The sequence below is a fragment of the Trachypithecus francoisi genome, unplaced genomic scaffold (genome assembly GCF_009764315.1).
Source record: "Trachypithecus francoisi isolate TF-2019V2 unplaced genomic scaffold, Tfra_2.0 Lachesis_group20, whole genome shotgun sequence".
Classification (NCBI taxonomy): domain Eukaryota; kingdom Metazoa; phylum Chordata; class Mammalia; order Primates; family Cercopithecidae; genus Trachypithecus; species Trachypithecus francoisi.
In genome coordinates this window covers 43,288,961-43,314,065 of record NW_022681466.1, presented here as the reverse complement: position 1 = coordinate 43,314,065, position 25,105 = coordinate 43,288,961, and the positions used below count along the sequence as shown (strand labels likewise).

At 47.4% G+C, this 25,105-nt stretch overlaps 2 protein-coding genes across 3 annotated transcripts in view; both read left to right on the top strand.

The window, feature by feature from the left end:
* The window catches only part of DCAF7 (DDB1 and CUL4 associated factor 7), a 37,605-nt gene extending 28,648 nt beyond the window's left edge, over positions 1–8,957 (top strand). The window contains exons 7-8 of one of the 2 annotated variants that reach the window (XR_004430741.1): positions 3,678–3,915; positions 8,881–8,957. Coding sequence is in view for 1 of the 2 variants with exons in the window: in XM_033184043.1 (XP_033039934.1) it covers positions 3,678–3,850 (173 nt within the window). In the remaining variant the exon portion in view is untranslated. Of the gene's footprint in view, positions 1–3,677 lie in introns of both variants that reach the window. The other variant, XM_033184043.1, reaches the window with a different exon arrangement.
* A 7,607-nt stretch (positions 8,958–16,564) lies between these two features.
* Positions 16,565–25,035, top strand: LOC117067439 (translational activator of cytochrome c oxidase 1). Its single transcript, XM_033184041.1, has 5 exons — positions 16,565–17,064; positions 20,876–20,982; positions 22,675–22,802; positions 23,958–24,135; positions 24,472–25,035. Exons 1-5 carry the CDS (start codon positions 16,785–16,787, stop codon positions 24,670–24,672), a joined length of 894 nt encoding a protein of 297 aa, XP_033039932.1. The 5' UTR covers positions 16,565–16,784; the 3' UTR covers positions 24,673–25,035.
* Positions 25,036–25,105: the final 70 nt, after the last annotated feature.

Here is a 25,105-nt window from a genome sequence, read left to right as displayed (position 1 = left end):
AACGTAGTGAAACCCTGTCTCTACTAAAAATAAAAAAAAATGAAGCATAGTGACACACACCTGTAGTTCAAGCTACTCGGTACTGAGGCAGGAGAATCACTTGAACCCAGGAGGTGGAGGTTGCAGTGACCAGAGATTACGCCACTGCCCTCCAGCTGGGGCAACAGAGTGAGACTCTGTCTCCAAAAAAAAAAAAAAGAGTACCCCTTAAAAATATGTTGGGCCGCTGGGCGCGGTGGCTCAAGCCTGTAATCCCAGCACTTTGGGAGGCCGAGACGGGCGGATCACGAGGTCAGGAGATCGAGACCATCCTGGCTAATACAGTGAAACCCCGTCTCTACTAAAAAATACAAAAAACTAGCCGGGCGACGAGGCGGGCGCCTGTAGTCCCAGCTACTCGGGAGGCTGAGACAGGAGAATGGCGTGAACCCGGGAGGCGGAGCTTGCAGTGAGCTGAGAGCCGGCCACTGCACTCCAGCCTGGGAGGCAGAGCAAGACTCCGTCTCAAAAAAAAAAAAAAAAAATATGTTGGGCCAGGCACAGTGTCTCAGGTCTGTAATTGTAGCACTTTGGGAGGCTAAGGTGGGAGGATTCCTTGAGGCCAAGAGTTCGAGACCAGCCTGGACAGTATAGTGAGACCTCATCTCTACAAAAAGTTAAAAAAACTATCTGGGTGCGGTGCTGAATTGCTGTAGTCCCAGCTACTTAGAGGCTGAGGTGAGAGGATCCCTTGAGCCCAGGAGTTTGAGGTTACAGTTAGCTATGATTGTGCCACTGCACTCCAACCTGGGCAAACAAGCAAGACTCTGCCTCTAAAATAAATTTTAAAAAAAGAAAAGAAAGGCCGGGTGTGGTGGCTCATGCCTGTAATACCAGTACTTTGGGAGGCCGAGGCAGGCAGATCATGAGGTCAGGAGATCAAAACCATCCTGACCAACGTGGTGAAGCCCCATCTCTACTAAAAATACAAAAATTAGTTGGGCTTGGTGGTGCGCGCCTGTAGTCCCGGCCACTTGGGAGGCTGAGGCAGGAGAATCACTTGAACCCAGGAGGTGGAGGTTGCAGTGAGCTGAGATCATGCCACTACCCTCTAGCCTGGTGACAGAGTGAGACTCCATCTCAGAAAAAAAAGAAAAGAAAAATATGCTGTTTGTCAATGCACTTTTATTATAGAAATACTGCAAATCTGTTACTAAAAATGAAAACAGTACAGAGGCATATTTAAAAGCAAGGTGAAGGTCATCTTTTCTCCTTGCTATATCGTTTCTGCCTCCATCCCACTCTGCACGGATGATCTCTGTCAACAGGTAACGTATCTCCTTCCAGACCCTTTTGGTATACATTCGGGGGTGTACATCCATGCCCCCAAATACAACTATATACCTCTTCCTTTTGCACTGATAGGATTCTGTCCTAGCCCTGTGGTGGTTTACTGCTTAACTTTTTTAGTGTGTGTTTTTTCTTCTCACTAATCAGTAGCCTTATAATGGACAAGGTTCGTTATGGAGTCCAAGAGGCAATGTACTTTGGTGTTTTTCTGCCATTGGAGCATTATTTGGAAGGCATGAAGCTTTTCCTGATTTTGGCCCTCTGCTCATGCCTGTATGTCTCCTTGAAGAGCAGTTGGGGGCCTGCTGCTGCCTGCTGTACCTCAGATTGTGGTCTATCTTCTTCATTATTGCCCTCTTTTTTTTTTTTTTTTTTTTCAGCGGTGTGGATAGGGAGGGATAGAAGAAGCAGAAAAGAAATGTGTCATCCATTATTCATGGAAAGTAGGACTGGCCCCATGGAAGCCCCATTTTCTGCTCCTGGCTTCTGCCTTTGTCCGGCTCACTGTTTTGTGTGTTGCACCTGCCTTGAGCCCCTTCAACCGAAGGAACTGTTGCTCAAGTGTGCTCAGTTGAGCATTGAGGAAAAGGGGCTTAGTGCTTTAGAGGTGCAATTCCCTGACCTCTTGGCATTGATTATCCCTGGGAGAGGGATCTTGCACCTGGCCCAGATTATGCGGCCTTGGCAGGAGACCGGTATTGCCCACAATTGGCCTATTAGGGTTTAGTTTATTCAGATTTTCTGTGTATGTGAGACCAGCTTTCATCAGAATGCATGGCAGAGTCAGGGTACACTGCAGCTCTGAAGGCCATTGCCTTTTTTTTTCTTTTTTTAAAATTAACTTACTATTTTGATTATAAAAGTAATATAGGCCGGGTGCAGTGGTTCATGCCTGTAATCCCAGCATTTTGGGAGGCCAAGGCAGGAGAATCGCTTGAACCTGGGAGGCGTTGGTTACAGTGAGCTGAGATTGCATCATTATGCTCAAGCCTGGGTGACAGAACAAGACTCCATTAAAAAAAAAAAAAAGTTATGGCCGGGCACAGTAGCTCAAACCTGTAATCCCAGCACTTTGGGAGGCCAAGATGGGTGAATCACGAGGTCAGGAGATCAAGACCATCCTGGCTAACACGGTGAAACCCCGTCTCTACTAAAAAATACAAAAAACTAGCCGGGCGAGGTGGCGGGCGCCTGTAGTCCCAGCTACTCGGGAGGCTGAGGCAGGAGAATGGCATGAACCCGGGAGGTGGAGCTTGCAGTGAGCTGAGATCCGGCCACTGCACTCCAGCCTGGGTGACAGAGCAAGACTCCATCTCAAAAAAAAATTAAAAAATTAAAAAAAAAAAAGTTATATAAGCACATTATGGATCATTTAGGAACTAGAGAAAAGTAAACATAACTCCTAACCTTGTCATCTTAGTATTGCCATCATTCTCATTTTAATATATTTCCTTCTAGTCATTTTTCATGTGCTTTTATATATTTAAGGTGATTACCATCTTTCTGGTGTTTCCCATAGCTATTTTCTTGGATTTTTTTTTTTTTTTTTTTTTTGAGATGAAGTCTCACTCTGTTGCCCATGCTGGAGTGCAATGGCACGATCTCGGCTCACTGTAACCTCTGCCTCCCGAGTTCAAGCGATTCTCCTGCCTCAGCCACCCGAGTAGCTGGGATTACAGGTGTGCACCACCACATCTGGCTAATTTGTAATTTTTTTTTTTTTTTTTTTTTTTTTTTTTTTTTTAGTAAAGATGGGGTTTCACCATGTTGGCCAGGCTGGTCTTGAACTCCTGACCTCAGGTGATCTGCCTGCCTCGGCCTTCCAAAGTGCTGGGATTACAGGTGTGAGCCACCATGCCTGGCCAGGAAAGAATTTTTTAACAGCACATGTCAACGCTACTTTGTCAGTCTTCTTCTATATAACAACTCACTGAAGCATAAATGTCCATCAAACAGGGAAGAAACACTCTCATTATATTGAATGATCAGGAAGGATCTTTATAACCACTCAAGTATTTTAAGTGGCTACAGATGACATGTTTGGTATCCCCTTGTCCACTCCTGATACCTGACCCAGATGAGAAGGACTCATTCGTGCAGTGGATAGAGCCTGGGGACATCTGGGAGATGGAGTCAGGGCCTAGATTTGAGTTCTGGCTCTGCCACTCACTTGGCTGAATAGCGCCTTAACATTTCTGAATCTGTTTCCTCATCGATAAAATGGGGGCTTAAAATAGAACCGCCGTCACGGGGGTGCTTTGTCAACTGTGAATTGCTCCTGAAATGCAGGGATCATCATCACCATTGCCTCACTTGTGACCCTGCTTGCTGGCTTTCTTTGTCCCTAGCGGATGACCACCAGGCTCTCATCTGGGACATCCAGCAAATGCCCCGAGCCATCGAGGACCCTATCCTGGCCTACACAGCTGAAGGAGAGATCAACAATGTGCAGTGGGCATCAACTCAGCCCGACTGGATCGCCATCTGCTACAACAACTGCCTGGAGATACTCAGAGTGTAGTGTTGGTGGCGCTGTGCCCACGAGGCAGGGGCTTTTGTGTTTCCTGCCTCTGCCCCACCCCCAAAGTAAGAAGAAACATGTTTCCAGTGGCCAGTATGTCTTTCGTTGCTTTGCACCCACTGTTACCAGAAGCTGCTCTAGGAGTTCCTGGCCAGTCACCCCATCGCCCTCTGTGGCAGACTCAGTGCTGTGTGGCACCTCCTCAGCCCAGGGCTGAGTTTTAAGATTTTCTCTCCTTTCCTCTTCTTGTTTGGTCCCTCAGTTAAAGATGTGTGTATATTTGTTTGTCAGGCATTGTGTTGAGGAGCAGCTCACGCACTGGCTGTGTCTGTTCCTCTGCCCAGATGTCTCTGTCTGTTTGCTGCCCAAGGCAGCAGCCCACGTCTCGTCCATGTCCATGTTCGTTTAGCACTTACGTGGGAACAAATACCAATTTGTCTTTTCTCCTAGTGTCTGTGTGTTTAACAAATTTTAACTTTGTATATTTGTTACCTATCAGGCTAATTTTTTTATGAGAAGAATTTTAATCTCCTGGCTCATTTCTTTGTCTTATAGTCCTCCCTCTTTGCACCTTCTTCTCTTCCCTCAGTGCCTGGAGCTGGTACTGGGCCCCTGGCCCCATGAGCAGTTTGCCTTCTTGAGTCACTGCCTGAGTAATACATACCTGACCGGGAGTCCAAACCACCTTGGTGCTCTGAAGTCCACTGACTCATCACACCTTTCTTAGCCTGGCTTCTCTCAAGGGCATTCTGAGCTTCTAAACAGACATAGGAAGCCTGTGTTTACCCTGAAGCACCACTGTCCAGCCCCATAGGTTCCCACGGGGAGCATGGTAGAGCTGAGAGAGACAGGCTCTCAGGGTACCTGACTTGAGGGGAATTGTTTCAGGAAGCTAACTTCAAGCATATTTCCAGTACATTCTTTTGGAGTCTGTTTTTCCCTCCAAATATAAGCCCCAGGCCATTCCACTTAGTGTCTTTTCAATGATAGGCAAGAATGATATCTGAGTTGAACTTCGGTGCTTCTGTTGGTTGAGTTTACTGTGCCTGGTGGTATATTGGGCACTCTTTGGATTGAGTGCTCTGAGGTGAGAGAGTCTTCCTGAGAGGCATCCTGCCTGTGCTTCCAACCCTGAACAAGACCTCACATAAGAGATGGACTGATCAACTGTGGCAATCCCTGGCTGTCAGGTGGATAGATAGCTAAAAAGCATTATACTGTGGGTAATGAAAAGGGAGGAAAAAAAAAAAAAAGAAGGAAAAGGAATTATAGACCCCCAGGGTTAGCCAGTTAAGAGCTCTCCCCACACCTGCCAATCCCTCTCTCCCCCAGTTTAGGTTCTGAGCAGTATTGGACTTGTAGCCTGCAGTTGTCTTTTGACTTGCAGGCTGCAGGTGTCTTTCCCTTACGTGAATGAGTTCCATGGAGGAGCAAGTGTGTGATTCCACTGTTAGATGAACCCTTGGGGCAGGCAGTTTGGGACGTGCTGGGGGTGGGGTGGGGTGGGGGGGAAGAAGTTGGCTGGTTCCTTGTGCTCTGCTCCAACCTGGAGGTTTTTAAGTCCCTCTGAATTGCTCATCTGAGATGAGTAGAGTAGCAGACCTGAAGGAGATGATTTTGTCCTCTTTGGCTCTCACCTGCCCGAGAAGCAAAACAGGGAACTTTGTTCTTCTGGGCCCTTAAGCTTTTTTGGTTAAGTCTTCCTTTTCAGAAGTAGATGTCATTGTATGCCAAAAGTCTAGCTGTTTGCTTTACCATACAGGGACCTGTCCCAAGAAAAAGGCTCTTTTTTAGCCAGGGTATTTCCCCTTCTACCCTTTTACTTTGTTGTTCTGATTTTAGGACTCTGGCTGGCCATGTGCTTGCAGTTGCCTCTCCTGCATTTGCCACTGGATTTGCACTGCATCATTTGGAGATATAAAGCAAGCAGTTGTTGGTCAGAACCGTCCTCTGCTTTTCACGTGTTTGATCATGGTTACTGGGCCCTTCTCAAGGGTAGCGAGGCCAAGCTGATGGCTGCTTGTTTAGGAGGCCGTCAGTTCCTTCTTGTGGAGAAGGGGCTGGTCTGCCAGGCAGGGCTTACATCCACTGAGTTCTAAGATTCCTTTCCTGATCTGCACGTAAGCTTGGTCTGTATGGTGGAATTTGTCAGCTGGAACTCAGAAACAACAACTTGAAAAAAATAATAATAATTAGAATATATTTGCATAAGATAGATATTTACTCTGGAAACTAACAACTTTTGAGATTTCCCTTGCCCTGTGGACGCCCAGCCCCTGTCATCCTTCCTTAGGTCCTGCAGTGCAGTCTTCCCCCGAATCCCACGGGGGACCCAGGGGAGACTCCACCCCCCTAAGCAAGCACACACATACTCACAGTTGGTGAGTTGCTGGTCTTTGAATCCCAGCTCTCTTATCCTCCCTTTACTTCATCAGCCCGACAACCCATGACTTAGGAGGGGATTTCTCCTGTCTCAGGATTTAGAAAGCCTCTAAGCCAGCCATGCTCCAGAAAGCACAGATCTGTGATAGTTGCAAAAACAACTCTCTGTAATTTGTTGAAGTTCTCAAATTGACAGCCAGCGAGACTGGGTGGGAGGCCCTGGATCTGTTCTCCCTGACCCCAGGAGGAGCAGCCGCTAGGACTTTACCAGGAAGCCTACATGGAGCCTCCGCCAGGCTGTGGCCCAGCTGGTGATGGCCCTTTTGCTCTTGGCAGCCTGAGGCACAGCTGCCTGTATTGTCCTCATCTGTTCTGACGGAAGGATGGAGGTGGTGAATAAATTAGGCCTCAGGCCTCTACCACCAGAGAGCTGGAGGATGGGTCCAGGTCATTCAAGGACCTGAAGTTTCTATGCTCAGGAGCATTGGAATCCTCTTCTTCTAGGGAGGAATTAGCCTGCAAGGTTAGGACTTGAAGAGGGAAGATATTTAATAACTGGGCGAGGCTGGGCATGGTGGCTCAAGCCTGTAATCCCAGCACTTTGGGAGGCCGAGACGGGCAGATCACGAGGTCAGGAGATTGAGACCATCCTGGCTAACACGGTGAAACCCCGTCTCTACTAAAAATACAAAAAAACTAGCCAGGCATGGTGGCAGGTGCCTATAGTCCCAGCTACTTGGGAGGCTGAGACAGGAGAATGGCATGAACCCGGCAGGTGGAGCTTGCAGTGAGCTGAGATTGTGCCACTGCACTCCAGCCTGGGCAACAGAGCAAGACTCTGTCTCAAAAAAATAAAAATAAAAATAACTGGGCAAAAATTTCTTATAAATCCAGGATTGGCTGTCAGAGAACTGGCTAAGATTCAGGAAGAAATAAAAAATTCAGACTCCTACAAGGTTTTGATGACAACTAGGGCCGAAGTTTTAGGAGGAGATGTAGGATGCAGGAGAAAATAAAAGTGTTTTCTTTAAATCAGAGGAGGAAATAGTAGAGGTCAGTGAAGGTCTGGGGTAGGAAAACATTCAGACTGTCCATTGCATGGCTGTGGAGTGAGACTGCCCTTAGCCTGGGTCAGCCTTCCTGGGCCATAAATTGGACATCTGTGATGCTAGGTAACTGTGGGAACACGATGACAGCTCAGAGCAGCCATGGGTGATACTTGGTGGTAAAAAACCTACAGGCGTTGGGGGTCCCATGATTGTTCCAGACCATGGCTTTTCTTGGTTGTGGGTTTGTTACAGAGCAGGAGAAGCAGAGGTTATAACAGTTATGCAGACTTTCCCCTCCTTTTTCTCTTTTTCTCTTCCCCTTGCCTTTCCACTGTTTCTTCCTGCTGCCACCTGGGCCTTGAATTCCTGGGCCGTGAAGACATGTGAGGAGCTGCAGGGTTTACCACATGTGGGAGGGCAGCCCAGTACTGTTCCTCTACCTTCCCCACTTTGAGAATATGGCAACCCCTTCCATTGCTGGCTTGGGGTAGGGGAGACCATTGAAGTAGAAGCCTCAAAGCAGACTTTTCCCTTTACTGTGTGTACTCCAGGATGAAGAAGGAAGGTCATTCTTGATACTTAGATTGGTTTTCCCAGGGAAGAGGGCGGAGCAGAGCAAAGTCACTGTGAACCCTGGGCCAGGTCCTGGCTGGGCCAGCTCCTGAGAGCATCTCGTGTTGGAGAGCCTTGCCCACTTCACCCACCTGTACCCTCTCCCCCTCCCACGGTATCACTGCTGCTAATGGTCAAAGTCAAATGTGTGGCCACATGGGACGGGCCAGGTCCTCTCAGGCTACTTTCTGGAGGATATCATTTTTAAAATATGGGAACATGCAGGTGCCTTCCCAAAGAGGCTTGGACTGGTATTATATCCAACCAGAAACAAATAAGCTAAAGAAAGTTTAAACTCAAGAAGAAATATGTTGATAGTATGTAACAGCTGGAAGGTTTATAGGCACCCACCTTTGGAAGAACCCAGTGATTATGAACTTGTGATATCTACTATTTAAAAGAAATGTTCTCACCTTGGGTTGACTGTGGTGTACCATGTGTTATGAAAATTGTTGAGCTGAAGCTTTGAATCACTTTAGTTGAGTCTGACTCACTTGCTTTGGTTCCTGTGTATTTTATTACCCCTCTTGTCAGTGACTTTCCTTCCCCACCCCACCCAGAGTGAATTTGTAGCATGATTGTGTAAAATTCTATGTAGAAAATGGAGATTTCTTGCTCTGAAATGTTAAGTTCTAACTGATCCATTTCTGTGCCCTTTAGCCTAGTATGTCTGAACTTCCATTCTTGTTACATATTTAAACTTTCCCTCTATATTATAGGTTTTGTGGCATCCATGGTCAGGTGGAGAGGAAGCTGCCCCTTGCAGAACTGTACTGTAATATTTTTCTTTTATAAATGTTTTCACAGGACTGATTGTACACAGGGCTTGTAATAAAATGTTAACACTGTGCTGTGAAACAACTATGGGGAATCTCCATTGAAGGCTACTTCAAGGGCACCTGAAAGCGGAGTGTTATAGCTATGACTTTCTATTTCTTGTTTCCTAAGTAAATGAAACCTAATTTTCACCCTTTCATTCTGTTTCAGCCTCCTGTATAAGAAGTACCGTATTTTCTGCCCATCATACTTTGTAATAAAACTTGAACATGTATAGATTGACTGAATTGCTTTTTGTGACAAATTCAGTTCTTCCCATTTTGTCACTTTGGTCATGTTCCATAGACAGTGGCGGTGCCCTAGCCCGAGCTGGGCAGTCTACTCATCACCTTTTATATCCTGTTTGGTCATTCACTTGTTATTCAGTAGAGCACCTCCTCTCTGCCAGGGGACATGGCCCTCAAGTTGGTTGCAGTCTACCAGAGGAGACATCGACATAAATACCTGTGGCTGGGCACAGTGGCCTGTGATTCCAGCTGAGGCATGGGGGAGGCTGAGGTGGGAGCATCACCTGAGGCCAGGAGTTCAAGACCAGCCTTTGCAACATAGCAAGACCCTGTCTCAATCAATCAGTAATTTTTATTTAAAAAAAAAATTTTTTTAGGCAGACTGAGATCTAAGACAAAATTTTTTTTTTTTGCATTTATTTATTTATTTATTTGAGATGGAGTCTCACTCTGTCACCCAGGCTGGAGTGCAGTGGCACAATCTCAGCTCACTGCAACCTCCACCTCCCTGTTCAAGCTATTCTCCTGCCTCAGCCTCCTGAGTAGCTGAGATTACAGGCATGCACCACCACACCCAACTAATTTTTGTATTTTTAGTAAAGACAGGGTTTCACCGTGTTGGTCAGGTTGGTCTCGAACTCCTGACCTCGTGATCTGCCTGTCTTAGCCTCCCAAAGTGCTGGGATTACAGGCATGAGCCACTGCGCCTGATATTTATTTTAATAGTTTTGGGGGAACAAGTGGTTTTTGGTTATGTGGATAATAAGTTTTTTTAATGGTGATTTCTGAGATTTTGGTGTACCCATCACCCGAGCAGTGTACACTGTACCCAATTGGTAGTCTTTTATCCCTACCCCCCCACCCACATTAATTTTTAAAAGACAAAAACAAAACAAATCAAATTCTTGCATTGTTGTGCGATAATGGATGTGTTTAGGCATCACCCCTCAGGAGGAGGCGATCACCTCTGCCTGTGTGGGAGCCGCATGGGGTCAGCGAAAACAACTCAAGATGGATGCCTAAGCTGGGTTTGGAAGGCTGAGTAGGAGTTCTCTGGGAGTAGGGAATGTCCTTTAAGGCAGAGGGAACACCCATGTGCAAATCTGTAGAGGCAAGAAAGTATGGTCATATTTAGAGAATTGCAGGTTGAGGTGGGGTGAATAGTGGGAAATGTAGCTAGAGAGGTATACAGGAGCCAGGGCAGGGAAAGTCTCGTGCTTTGCAGATATTTTAGATATTATACTCCTGTATGATCCTGGAAAACATACACAGAGAGGAGTCATCAGAATTGCATTTTAGAGGCCGGGCGCGGTGGCTCAAGCCTGTAATCCCAGCACTTTGGGAGGCCGAGACGGGCGGATCACGAGGTCAGGAGATCAAGACCATCCTGGCTAACACGGTGAAACCCCATCTCTACTAAAAATACAAAAAAAAAAACTAGCCGGGCGAGGTGGCGGGCGCCTGTAGTCCCAGCTACTCGGGAGGCTGAGGCAGGAGAATGGCGTGAACCCGGGAGGCGGAGCTTGCAGTGAGCTGAGATCGGGCCACTGCACTCCAGCCTGGGCGACAGAGCGAGACTCCGTCTTGAAAAAAAACAAAAACAAAAAACAAGAATTGCATTTTAGAAGGATAGGCAATGAAAAAGTGCCTCTGCCTTCTTATAATAGGGTGAGAGAAAATCAAACCCTGAACTAAGGCAAACTAAGGTGGCAGCGGCAGCAGCAGCTGCGGCAAGGATGGAGAGGACAGGGCACAAGTGAAGAGGGATGCAGTCATCAGCATTCAATAATGTATTGGCTGTGAAGGAGGACAGAGAAATAACTCCCAGATCTTTTGGGTTTGGACAGGTTCTGATGGCTGACTAGGAATGTCCAAGTCCCTGCTAATTGCCCAAACCTATGCCCCACATGGTAGGGTGGGGAAGGAGTTCCTATCCCACTGCTAATCAAATGCAGCATGTCCTGGATGAAATACTACCCCCATTTATTTTTATTTTTATTCTTTTGTTCATGTTGGGCCACTGTAAAGGAAGAGAAGAAAGGCAAACTGATTGGTTCAGTGAACCAGTATTAAATAAGTACCTTCCATTGTGTCAGCTGACATGGAGCTGGTGGCAGTGGATCTGTGAAGGGAAATATTTGCTCTTGAGAATTTAATTTTTTTTTTTTTCAGACGGAGTTTTGCTCTTGTTGCCCAGGCTGGAGTGCAATGGCACAATCTTGGTTCATCGCAACCTCTGCCTCCCAGGTTCAAGGGATTCTCTTGTCTCAGCCTCCCGAGTAGCTGGGATTACAGGCATGTGCCACCACGCCCGGCTAATTTTGTATTTTTAGTAGAGATGGGGTTTCATCATGTTGGTCAGTCTGGTCTCAAACTCCCGACCTCAGATGATCCACCCACCTCGGCCTCCCAAAGTGCTGGGATTACAGGCGTGTAATCCCAGCCCATGTAATCCGAGCCCGGCCGAGAATTTAAATTTTATGAGTACCTGCTGGTCCTGTTGGAACTGTGCTGCTATATGGTCTGACAGTGTATATTTTGTGAGAAATACATGAGATCTGCTCTCTGGTTTTTAAGGAGAAAACAGTAATACTATTTATACGCTAGGCTAAACTACAGCAACAAACCCCCAAATCTCAGAAACTGAGCACTACAAAAGCTTATTTTTTGCTTACACAAAGTCCTCTAGGCCGGGTGCAGTGGCTCAACTCTCTAATCCCAGCACTTTAGGAGGCTGATGGGGGCAGATAGCTTGAGGTCAGGAGCTCGAGACCAGCCTCGCCAACATGGTGAACCCCTGTCTCTACTAAAAATACAAAAATTAGCCACGCGTGGTGGCGCATGCCTGTTGTCCTAGCTACTTGGGAAGCTGAGGCAGGAGAATACCTTGAACCTGGGAGGTGGAGGTTGCGGTGAGCCAAGATCACACCACTGCACTTCAGCCTGGGCGACAGAGCAAGACTCCATCTCAAAAAAAAAAATGTCCTCTGGAGATTGATCAGCCTTCTTCCAAGTTGCAGCTACGTCATCTAAACATGTGACCTGGCCCGGTGCGGTGGCTCACGCCTGTAATCCCAGCACTTTGGGAGGCCAAGGCGGGCGGATCACGACATCAGTAGTTCAAGACCAGCCTGACAAACATGGTGAAACCCCGTCTCTACTAAAAATACAAAAATTAACCAGGTGTGGTAGCGCGCACCTGTGATCCCAGCTACTCAGGAGGCTGAGGCAGGAGAACCGCTTGAACCCAGGAGGCGGAGCTTGCAGTGAGCCAAGATTGCGTCACTGCACTCCAGCCTGGGCAACAGAGCGAGACTCCATCTCAAAAAAATAAATAAAAATAAGCGTGTGACCTCCAGGTTGCTTATGGGGGATGGGAAAAAGTACACTTTTCAGGATGGACCTGGAAGTGGCTTACTTCTGCTCCTATCTGCCAACTGCAAGGAAGGTCGAGTCAAGAAATGTAGTCTTCCTGTGTACCCTGGAAGAGGAAGTGAAGTAGTGAATAATTATATCTCAGCCATACCAGCAAATCGGCTAAGTATCTGGACTAATAGCTAATATAATCTCATTCATTGAGAGCTGTTAGTACTGGACAACACATGGGCAAACCTAATGGAATGATACTTTTAGCCAGTCTTTAGCTTCCAAGGCTCGTTAATTAAGTGATTTCAATGATCCTGACAACCAGGCCTCTAGAGATGGTTCAGTCAGCTATGAATTTATCTTGAAAGGTGGCTATTAACTCAGACTGAGAGAGTTAAAATCTGCCCTGCCATCCATCACAGATACCCAGACAGATAAAACCAGCTGCACAGTTAACAGGATATAGTACCTCTACCAAGCACACACTGCAACTTTCTTTTTTTTTTTTTTTTTTGGCAACATAAAGTATCATAACAACTCCCTGAGTGACTACTTTAAAAAAAAAAATTCACCAAGAAACTTTGTTCTCCAAAATCATAGGCTGACGAAGTTTGCTGTTTGCAATTGTATTTGTGAGAATTAAGGCTCACAGTCTTGCTTGGAGGAGCTGAGTCACTTTGACATCGAGAAGCAGCCTTGATTTCCAGGCCAGGTATTGCGCTTCAGAGCAGGGGTTTCTGAACACAACATTCCACATTTATCTTGACTTTGTACTTTCCAGGGAAACTGATCCCCTGGGTCCACTTTGTAGTCCAGCTGATCTTAATCCCCCTTTCACACAGGTCTGTGTTTCTTTGTGCCTAACTAATTTTTCACCTAACCTCCACCCTTCCCCATAATCCTATAACCATCTTTTTCTTTGGTGAGACACTTCACCATTCCTCTGGTGTGCAGTCACCCTTGTAGCAGTGAGCTGATAAGCCTAACTCAGTGGGACTATAGGCTTCCCCTGCTGGTCTCAGGCTGACTGGACTAGGGCAGTCTCAAACCTTGTTTTAGCCTCTACACTTATTTGTGATTACAAATTCCATTAATTTGATTTTTGCTTCTCAAAGTATATATATATATAATTTTATTTTATTTTATTATTATTATTATTTTTTGAGACGGAGGCTCGCTCTGTCGCCCAGGCTGGACTGCAGTGGTGCGATCTTGGCTCACTGCAGCCTCCGCCTCCTGGAAGCGATTCTCCTGCCTCAGCCAGTCCTGAGTAGCTGGGACCACAGGCACGTGCCAACACACCTGGATAATTTTTTGTATTATTAGTAGAGAGGGGGGTTTCACCATGTTAGCCAAGATGGTCTCGATCTCCTGACCTCATTATCTGCCCACCTCGGCCTCCCAAAGTGCTGGGATTACAGGCGTGAGTCACCACGCCCGGCCTGAATAAACTATTTTAAAATTAAAGTATATGAATAAATGATTAAAGTATAAAATTAAAGTATAAAATATATGAATGGCTGATAAGCACATGAAAAGATGCTTACCATTAGTAGTCATTCAGGAAATACAGTCAAAACCACAATAACACTTCTCACTCACAAGGATGGTGATAGCTGTAGTCAAAAAGGATAACAAATTTAGCCAGTGGCTCGCACCCTGTAATCTCATCTACTTGGGAGACTGAGATGGGAGGATCGCTTGAGCCCAGGAGTTCTGTGCTGCAGTCAGCTATGATTGCTCCACTGGACTCCAGCCTGGGTAATAAAGCAGGAAAAAAAAATTAATGATATGGAGAAATTAAACCCTCATATATTGCTGGTGGGAATGTAAAATGATACAACCATTTTAGAAGACAGTCTGACAATCCCACAAAAGGTTAAACATAGTTATGATATGACCCAGCAATTCCACTCCTAGGTATATAAATAAAATAAGTGAAAACAGGCCAGGCGTGGTGGCTCATGCTTGTAATCCCAGCACTTTGGGAGGCCGAGGCAGGTGGATCACGAGGTCAGGAGATCGAGACCATCCTGGCTAACATGGTGAAACCCTGTCTCTACTAAAAAAATACAAAAAATTAGCCGGGGGTGGTGGCGGGTGCTTGTAGTCCCAGCTACTTGGGAGTCTAAGGCAGGAGAATGGCATGAACCAGGGAGGCGGAGCTTGCAGTGAGCCAAGATTGCGCCACTGCACTCCAGCCTGGGTGGCAGGGCGAGATTCCGTCTCAAAAAAAAAAAAAAGTGAAAACATATGTCCACACAGCAATGTGTACATGAATATTCACAGCCTCATTATTAATCATAGAAGGTGAAAACAACTCATATGTCTGTTGCCTAATGAATGGATAAATAAAATGTGGTATATTCATACAATGGAATATTATTTGGCAATAGAAATGAAATACTGATACATGCTACAACATGCAAGAATCCTGAAAACATCATGCTAAGTGAAAGAAGCCAGTTACAAAAGGCCACATAGTGTGTGGGCCCATTCATATTAAATGTTCAGAAGAGGCAAACCCACAGAGACAGAAGTAAATTGGTAATTGCCTAGGGCTGTGGGAATTGGGGGGAAATAGGGAGTGATTGCTAATGGCTACAGGACTTCTTTGGGGGATGATGAAAATGTAAAATCAATTGTGCACAGCTCTGAATATTCTATAACCCATTGTACACTTTGAATTGGTGATCTGTATATGCGAAATATGTCAAAGCTGTTAATTTTTTAAAAAATGAGAATTGTGTTGGGCATAGAAAGTAGAGTCCTACTCTAAAAGAATTTAGTATTATGGTAGAAACAGATATAAACATTTTGATATTTTTTTAAAAGGTAAGTGCTAAGGTACAAGCATGTATGAAGGGCTATGTGCACCCGCCACACCCGGCTAATTTTTGTATTTTTAGTAGAGACGGGATTTCCCCATGTTAACCAGGCTGATCTCGAACTCCTGACCTCAAGTGATCTGCTGGTCTCGGCCTCCCAAAGTGCTAGGATTACAGGCGTGAGCCACCGCACCCAGCCCCATGAAGGTTCTTATATAATAAAAAATATAAAATCTATGCTTTTGTGCTTTGCATCTGTTATCCCATTTAGTCCCCACAAGGCCATTCTAGAGGTAAGGAAACAAACAGGAAAGTAAAGGTACTTGCCCAAGGATACACTAGAAAATGGAACAACCAGGGTATGAAGCCACCCAGCCTAACCGCAGAGGGCACAAGCTTGAACTTCACACTGTCCTGCTTTTTTTTTTTTTTGAGATGGAGTCTCGCTCTGTCGCACAGGCTGGAGTGCAGTGGCGCGATCTCGGCTCACTGCAACCTCCTCCTCCCGAGTTCCAGCGATTCTCTTGCCTCAGCCTCCTGAGTAGTTGGGATTACAGGCACGCGCCACCACGACCGGCTACTTTTTTTTGTATTTTTAGTAGAGACAGGGTTTCACCATGTTGGTCAGGCTGGTGTCGCACTCCTGACCTAGTGATCCGCGTGCCTCAGCCTTGCAAAGTGCTGGGATTACAGGCGTGAACCACCGCGCCAGGCTGTCCTGCTTCTCTACCGGGATACGTCATGCCCTTTGGAGTTAATCTCACCAGCACGGAAGTCACTACAAAGCTTTTCAGCAGCTGCCGCTTTGTTTCTCTCCATCTTCTAACGGATTCGGTTTTCTGTTTCGAGACAGCAGAGAGAAAATGAAGAGGGGAGTTTAGCTCCAAAAGGCTTGTCTGATCATTCTCCTTCTCCTAAAGGCCTGTGATTCATCTGAGTCTGTCCCAAACCATCTCTTGCATTTAGGGGCTTAAGTGCACTGTGGCTATTTACATAAAACTTTATTACGTTAAAGCTCTAAGGGCTCATTTTGTGTTTTCAGCCTTCCTATGTTGATAAAGCAAATATTAGATCCCTATTTATAAATAGGGAAGACGTTCAGAGAGATTAAACGTTTGGGCAATTCACTTCTCTGGCAGCGGTTTCTTTGCCAGTAAAATGAGGCAACAACAAAATATTTATCATTCTGGACTTGCTCAGATGTAGGCAGAAATTTGGAAGCGAAGTCAGTTTCATAACTCAGATGTGTCTCCACCAGACCATTATGAGAAACAAAGTCCGGCGCTCTCTAGCCAACCGGGAGGGCTTGAGCACTAACTAGGTCGGCTCAAGGGCGAGAGAGGAGCGAGTACTGTCCAGCCGCGGAACGGACTTTGCGGGCAGTGGGGACGTGTTTTTGGAGCGAACCTGGTAAAGGAAGTGTGCGACGCCATCAAGGGCCCCCAGTCCCGGTTGCCGCGGGGACGGTGCAGGGTCATTAGCTGTTGGGCCGCCCCGGGCGGGCCCAAGCCTTTGGGTCTCAGGTGACCGGCACAGGTGGCCGAGGAGTCCGGATCTGCTTGTTCCGGCGATGGAATAGACGGGCCGGCGCTGGCCGCTGCTGCTAGCAGCTTGAACCCTAGGGTCGGGACCGATGGCGGCTTGGGCTGCTGCCAGCCTAAGCAGGGCCGCTGCCCGATGCTTGCTGGCACGATGCCCCGGGGTCGGGGCAGCTCCTCCGCGTGACCCCCGGCCCTCCCACCCCGAGCCCCGGGGCTGCGGTGCCGCACCCGGCAGGACGCTGCACCTCACCGCGGCTGTCCCCGCCGGGCACAACAAGTGGTCCAAAGTCAGGCACATCAAGGGTCCGAAGGACATCGAAAGGAGTCGCATCTTCTCCAAACTCTGTTTGAACATCCGCCTGGCAGTGAAAGGTGAGACCCTGACTGTCACCCACCACTAGCTGCCGCTGCCCTCTCAGTGCCCACAGCCTCGCTTGCCACTCGGAGTTGGGCCCACCTAGATCTCCGGCCCTTCACTTTGTTTTCCTTTCCCAGTACCCACCATTGCCCGCCTCATAAATCCTCAAAACACCTACTTATCTTTGAAGTCCTCACTCACCTTTCCAGACGCTGAGCATCTGGCCAGTTTGTCAGAGAGGGAGCTGCACTTGAGAAGATAAGCCGGTAAGGTAGAAGTGACTTCATCCTGGTCTAGCTAGGTACTTAATAGAAACAAGTCCTAAGGGTCAGGGCAGATGTGTGACTCTCCTGAAGAGACAAATCAACTCTTCTGAAGTCGCCTTAAGTACCTTATTTGTTGTGGCAGGGGCACTGAGTAAAGCTATCACTTAAGTGCTTAGGCCTTAGTTTGCTTCATTAATGTTTCCCCAAGACACATTTCCTTGGAAGGTAGGTTTGCAACCATGTCTTTTCTCCCTTAGGTCGCCACACTGAAAAGGCTTTTTTTCTATTTAGGGCCAGACATTTGTAGGAGTAAAGGAAAAGTCCTGTAGAAAGCATGGACTTTGGACTGGGCACAGTGGCTCAGTCTGTAATCCCAGGCGGGGCAGGCAGATTACTTGAGGTCAGGAGTTCAAGACCAGCCTGGCCAACATGGCGAAACCCCGTCTTTACTAAAAATACAAAAAAAAAAAAAAAAAATTTAGCTGGGTGTAGGGGTGCACACCTGTAATGCCAGCTACTCAGGAGGCTGAAGCCGGAGAATCGCTTGAACCCAGGAGTTGGAGGCTACAGTAAGCGAGATTGCTCCACTACACTCCATCCAGCCTGGGTGACAGAGCAAGACTCCATCTCAAAAAAACAACAAAAAAAGAGAAACTATGGACTTTGGAGTCAGGAAGACCTGGTTTCTGTCACTGACTAACTTATGACCTTGAACAAGTGGCTTAACTTTGTTGAGTTTCTGTGAAACAAGGGTAATACCCACCCTGAGGTAGTTTATGGTTTATGGCACATAATAGGCATTCAGTTAATGTTCATTTACCTCCTCAGCTCATGCCTGGTATTTGTTTGCTTCTTTTTCTTCAAAATTCTTGATATTAAGTTCAAGCAACATTTATTTATGTATTTATTTTTTGAGACAGAGTCTCACTCTGTTTGTTTGTTTTTTTTTTTTTTTTTTTTTTTTGAGGCGGAGTCTTGCTCTGTCGCCCGGACTGGAGCGCAGTGGCTGGATCTCAGCTCACTGCAAGCTCCGCCTCCCGGGTTTACGCCATTCCCCTGCCTCAGCCTCCCGAGTAGCTGGGACCACAGGCGCCCGCCACCTCGCCCGGCTAGTTTTTGTATTTTTAGTAGAGACGGGGTTTCACCGTGTTAGCCAGGATGGTCTCGATCTCCTGACCTCGTGATCCGCCCGTCTCGGCCTCCCAAAGTGCTGGGATTATAGGCTTGAGCCACCGCGCCCGGCCCAGAGTCTCACTCTGTTACACAGGGTAGAGTGCAGTGGCGCGATCTCAGCTCACTGCAACCTCCACCTCCCAGGCTCAAGTGATTCTCCTGCCTCAGCCTCCAGAGTAGCTGGGAATACAGGTGTGCACCACTACGCCTGGCTAAATTTTTTTGTATTTTCAGTAGAGACCGGGTTTCACCATGTTGACCAGACTGGTCTCAAACTCCTGACCTCAAATGATCCGCCCACCTCGGCCTCCCAAAGTGCTGGGATTGCAGGCGTGAGCCACTGCACCCTGCCCAAGTTCAACCAACTTAATTGTGTTCATTTTGTGCCAGGCATGCCACTAGTACTACAAAGATTATGAGATACAGCCCCTACCCTCAGATTACAATGTCATGTGAACATTTCAATAATTATGCATGAAGTGCAGGGCGCGGTGGCTCACACCTGTAATCCCAACACTTTGGGAGGCTGAGGTGGGCGAATCATGAGGTCAGGAGATTGAGACCATCCTGGCTAACACAGTGAAACCCCATCTCTACTAAAAAAATACAAAAAAAAATTAGCTGGTCTTGGTGGCAGGCGCCAGTAGTCCCAGCTACTCAGGAGACTGAGGCAGGAGAATGGCGTGAACCCAGGAGGCAGAGGTTGCAGTGAGCCGAGATTGCGCCACTGCACTCCAGCCTGGGCAACAGAGCAAGACTCTGTCTCAAAAATAGTAATAAAATAAAATTATTTTTATTATGCACAAAGTAGTAGAGTAAGCAGTAATGAGTCCAGGAAGTGTTGTTACCATCTATGTCCCTTCTTCATCTGACACAAAGTGGAGATTGTTAAAACATAGCAGAATGAAAACCATCCCTAAAGACAATGAATTAGAAGGTTCTAGCCAGGCACGGTACCTCATGCCTGTAATCCCAGCACTTTGGAAGGCCAAGGCGAGTGGATCACTTGAGGCAGGAGTTCAAGACCAACCTGGCCAATGTGGTGAAACCTCATCTCTACTAAAAATACAAAAATTAACTGGGTGTGGTGGCAGGCACCTGTAATCCCAGCTACTTAGGAGGCTGAGGCAGAAGAATCCCTTGAACCCGGGAGGGGGAGGTTGCAGTGAGCCAAGATGAGCCAAGATCATGCCACTGCACTCCAGCATGGATGACAGAGTGAGACTCTGTCTTAAAAAAAAAAAAAAAAAAAAAAAAGAAAGAAAAAGGTCTCTTCTGGCCAGCCGTGGTAGCCCACGCCTGTAATCCTAGCACTTTGGGAGGCTGAGTCGGGCAGATCACTTGAGCTCAGGAGTTTGAGACCAGCCTGGGCAACATGGTGAAAACCTGAATCTACAAAAAATATTTTAAAAATTACCTGGGTGTGGTGGCGCACACTGGTGGTCCCAGCTACTTGGGAGGCTGAGGCAGGAGGATCGCTTGAACCCCAGAGGTTGAGGCTACAGTGAGCCAAAATCATGCCACTGCACTGTAGCCTGGGTGACAAAGTGAGACTTTGTCTCAAAAAAAAAAAACAAAGTACTTTTCCAAAATACTTCTCCGGGCTGGGCGCAGTGGCTTACGCTTGTAATCCCAGCACTTTGGGAGGCCAAGGTGGGTGGATCACCTGAGGTCAGGAGTTCGAGACCAGCCTGGCCCAACATGGCAAAACCAGGTCTCTACTAAAAATAGAAAAATTAGCTGGGTGTGGTGGCGTGCACCTGTAATCCCAGCTACTCGGGAGGCTGAGGCAGGAGAATCACTTGAACCCAGGAGGTGGATGTTGCAGTAAGCCAAGATCGTGCCACTGCACTCCAGCCAGGCAACAGAGTGAGACGCCATCTCAAAAAGCAAACAAAGAAAACCCCAAGGCCGGGCGCGGTGGCTCAAGCCTGTAATCCCAGCACTTTGGGAGGCCAAGATGGGCGGATCACGAGGTCAGGAGATCTAGACCATCCTGGCGAACACGGTGAAACCCCGTCTCTACTAAAAAAATACAAAAAACTAGCCGGGCGAGGTGGCGGGCGCCTGTAGTCCCGGCTACTCGGGAGGCTGAGGCAGGAGAATGGCGTAAACCCAGGAGGCGGAGCTTGCAGTGAGCTGAGATCCGGCCACTGCACTCCAGCCGGGCGACAGAGCAAGACTCTGTCTCAAAAAAAAAAAAAAAAAAAAACCCAAAGTACTTCTCCATATCCCACTCAAACACTAGTTAAGGTATTCTAAGGTAACTGAGAGCTAAATGGTGATTTGCCACTCCTTTGGCTTGGTGGGGCTGGAAATCCCTTTTTTTCTCCCATGTTGTAAAGAGATGTCTTTGCTCACTCTTTGTTTTTTCTTTAAATCTCAGAAGGAGGCCCCAACCCTGAGCACAACAGCAACCTGGCCAATATTTTAGAGGTGTGTCGCAGCAAACATATGCCCAAGTCAACAATTGAGGCAGCGCTGAAAATGGAGGTGTGTACTGTTTGACATGCTTTTTATTGATCACAGCCCCTACAGGGCTCATGTCTGGATAGCCACCAAATACACCTTAAATTATCAGAGAGGGCCAAGTGCAGTGGCTCACGACTGTAATCCCAGCACTTTGGGAGGCTAAGGTGGGTGGATCACTTGAGGCCAGGAGTTTGGAGACCAGCCTGGCTAACATGGTGAAACTCCATCTCTACTAAAAATACAAAAATTAGCTGGGCATGGTAGCACATGCTTATAATCCCAGCTACTTGGGAGGCTGAGGTGGAGGATCGCTTGAACCCAAGAGGCACAGCTTGCGGTGAGCCGAGATCGCACCACTATACTCCAGCCTGGGCAAAAAAGCGAGACTCTGTCTCAAAAAAAAAAAAAAAAAAAAAAAAAAAAATTATCAGAAAGAAGGGTAGCAATGTAGTTGATGCCCTCAGCCTAGAGGCTTCTGGAGCTCACTGTCCTTGGTCATTTGTTCTAGGGGCACAACTGGGAGTAGGATGCATAGGCAGCATGCAGGGCCATACAGCCCGGGACTGCTCAGCCAAGTTGTAGGGAGATGAGGTATTATAGAAAGAAGGGGCAGTGTGGGAGAAAGCCCTTATGTTAGGTTGAGGAAGGTTTTGTTTCTCAGATGTTTATACCCTAAAGGAGAAGAGCCAGTAGAAAGAGAGAGGGTGGGGGTGATAGAGATGGTGGGAGGGGCAGGTATATAGAGTCCATGTGAGGGTATACCTTTCTCTGGGGCAGGTAGGGAGGCTCTGAGGAAGTAATAGTTATCTTAATAGATCATAGTTATTGCGTACTTCCTGCAGGCTAAGCATGGATAAAAACTGTGTGTTTGTTATCTCATCGAATCCTGAAAACCACCGTAAGTAGAAATTGAGGCACAGAAAGGTTAGGTGACTTGACTCAGGTCACATAGAAAATGACAGACTTGAAACCAGATAGTTAGACTTTAGAGCCTGTGCTCTAACCATTATGCTTACTGCCTTCACGTAGGCCATGGTGCAGAGAAGGAGGTGGAGACAGCAACTATTTTCCCCACCTAGTGGCCCTTTTTTCCTTTGTGAAAGAAGAAGGGAGAAGTTATGAGTTAAGAATCCCTGGAAAGTTGCAGGACAGGGTGCTTGGAGTGGGGGAATATTGAATACATGGACAAGGGATGAGTAGGGGCATGGAAGGCCCAGAAGAGATTAGTCCCTAGAGCTCTGGATTAATTGTTTGAATTTTGAGACCATGCTGTTTTCAGCAGCTCTTATGACAAGGCCTAGGTGTGTGATTTTTCACAGCAGTACTCAGCAGCCCAGGGTAGGAGCCTTGAGACTTGACCGTTGGGTTTCTTACAGGATGGGAGTGTAAGAGGATGGGTCTGAGTGGGAGTGGGTGGGGACTAGATGTGGCATCTGGTTAGGGACGGTAGGAAGCAAAGCTGAGGAATGGCTGATGGATTGTTCAGAGACTGGAGAAACACTCCTTCCAAGTTAGGGGTAGTACTTCCTGTCAGCTCAAAAGTTGCTTCTAGGGTTTCCTCTCAGAGGGTGGGGACAAAAATAAAGACTGAGAGCTCAGGCTCCAGCCTAGAGAGCCCATCCCATGAAGTTAGTTTTGCAATACTTGTGGTTCTGGGCTGACATGTGGGAGGGAATTGGGAAACAGAAAATGTGCTTGTGTCGTTGATTGCAGAAAACCAAGGACATGTATTTGCTGTATGCGTGTCGGGGTCCTGGTGGCTCTTCTCTGCTCATCGAGGCACTATCTAACAGTGGCCACAAGTGTCAATCAGACATTAGACATATCCTGAATAAGAATGGGTAAGTGTGGGCCGGGCGCGGTGGTTCAAGCCTGTCATCCCAGCACTTTGGGAGGCCGAGACGGGCGGATCACGAGGTCAGGAGATGGAGACCCTCCTGGCTAACATGGTGAAACCCCATCTCTACTAAAAATACAAAAATCTAGCCGGGCGTGGTGGCGGGCGCCTGTAGTCCCAGCTACTCGGGAGGCTGAGGCAGGAGAATGGTGTGAACCCGGGAGGCGGAGCTTGCAGTGAGCTGAGATCCGGCCACTGCACTCCAGCCCGGGCGACAGAGCAAGACTCCGTCTCAAAAAAAAAAAAAAAAAAAAGAATGGGTAAGTGTGTGTCTGTGGGGAGTGGTAGGGGACAGAGCCTTTATGTTCCAATTCCCTGCAAGGCAAGTACTGTTGATCTCTGCTAGTGTTTCAGGGTTTTGTTTTTTGTTTTTTGAGATGGAGTCTCACTCTTGTCACCCGGGCTAGAATGCAATGGCATGATCTCGACTCACTGCAACCTCCACCTTCTGGGTTCAAGTGATTCTGCTGCGTCAGCCTCCTGAGTAGCTGGGATTACAGACACCCACAGCCACGCCCAGCTAACTTTTGTATTTTTAGTAGAGATGACAGGGTTTCACCATGTTGGCCAGGCTGGTCTCGAACTCCTGACCTCAGGTGATCCACCTGCTTCAGCCTCCCAAAGTGCTGGGAGCCACCATACCTGGCCATGTTTCAGATTTTAAGCACACTTCTTCCTTAGCAGAATCCAGTGAGTTAATTGACTTTCCCTTAATGTTGTCTGTACTAGCAGAATCCCAAAGACTTGTTCATTGGTGTAGAAGGGGATCTTTGTCCTATTATCCCCATCTGTAGCCATATAATGCCCAAATCTTAAAATGCTCCACTAGTACTGGCATCTTAATGGCACAGGAAATGATGAGCAAAGTCTGCTTCCTCCAAACTGCAATCAAGGCAGAAAATTGAGTGTGGGAACATTCTTGGGCTGTTCCCTTATCCAGCAGCAGCTGCATTTCCTCCTTGAGGAAGTGATCTGCTCCATGTCTGTGTGTACTCCATAGACTGGATGAGAAAGAGACAGTGATATAGAATGATGAGCTTTATGGAGGCTGAGTGTCTAGAGGCATCCACTCATGCCAGCCTGTTTCCTTCCCTGTCAGAGGAGTGATGGCTGAAGGAGCTCGTCACTGTTTTGACAAAAAGGGGGTGATCGTGGTTGGAGTGGAGGACAGAGAGAAGAAGGCTGTGAACCTAGAGCGTGCCCTGGAGCTGGCAATTGAAGCAGGAGCTGAGGATGTCAAGGAAACTGAAGACGAAGAAGAAAGGAACGTTTTTAAAGTAAGCATGAAAACATGGGTGTTTGGTGGGCTGCCGGGAGGACCACGATAGATGCCTTACACGTGCCTCTTGGTTTCTTCCTTCCTGTGCCCCAGGGTACGGATGAGACAAAGAGTTCACATATCGTACAAACATTTATTGAGTGAATACTGAATAGGTCCGACTCTCGTGAGGACAAGAGAAAGAGTCAAAACATTGAAAATGATACCCCTGCCAGTGAATATCTCAAACCCAGCGATCCATTCCAGTACTGACATTCAGGACTTTGCAAGGTCCTGTGTTGCTTTGTCTCATTACCTCCTGGCTCCTCACCTCCTGATTTTCCTTTATCCCTAGTTTATTTGTGATGCCTCTTCACTGCACCAAGTGAGGAAGAAACTGGACTCCCTGGGCCTGTGTTCTGTGTCCTGTGCACTAGAGTTCATCCCCAACTCAAAGGTGCAGCTGGCCGAGCCCGACCTGGAACAGGCCGCTCATCTCATCCAGGCTCTCAGCAACCATGAAGATGTAATTCACGTCTATGACAACGTTGAATAACCAGGCTCTATGTGCTCCCGGGTTCCTTCCTAGAAATGTGGCAGCCCATTCCAGCACACAGGCTCCTGCAGCAATCTCTGAGAGTAAAGCCAGTGGGAGGCTCAGCAGACTAGGAGGCCCAAAGCCAGGACTTGTGACCTTGAAGCCAAAGGAATCTCACTTGTAGGGCCTCCTTGTCAGCTCTGCTACTGTCTCAGAGCCATCTGGATGAGTGTCCCGACACTCTCTTGGATGCAAGGCAGGACCACCCAGCTGGTCAGACTCTGATGTTAGGTAGCTGGCCTCTGTGGGAATTGTAAGTGCCCTGAGGCACTATGTACTAGAAACTACTCTTAATAATCACAGTGATTATTGGTTGCTGCATTGCTGTTGTATGGCTCTTGAGTCTTCCTGAGTTTGTGTCCAGCTGTTGGGATCCTCTGGACTAACTTTC

Excerpts from the sequence above, each read along its gene's own strand:
- LOC117067439 (XM_033184041.1), top strand. The coding sequence starts at position 16,785 with ATGGCGGCTTGGGCTGCTGCCAGCCTAAGCAGGGCCGCTGCCCGATGC. Across the intron at positions 17,065-20,875 it reads CATCCGCCTGGCAGTGAAAG|AAGGAGGCCCCAACCCTGAG; the intron begins GTGAGACCCTGA and ends TTTAAATCTCAG. Across the intron at positions 24,136-24,471 it reads AAGAAAGGAACGTTTTTAAA|TTTATTTGTGATGCCTCTTC; the intron begins GTAAGCATGAAA and ends CTTTATCCCTAG.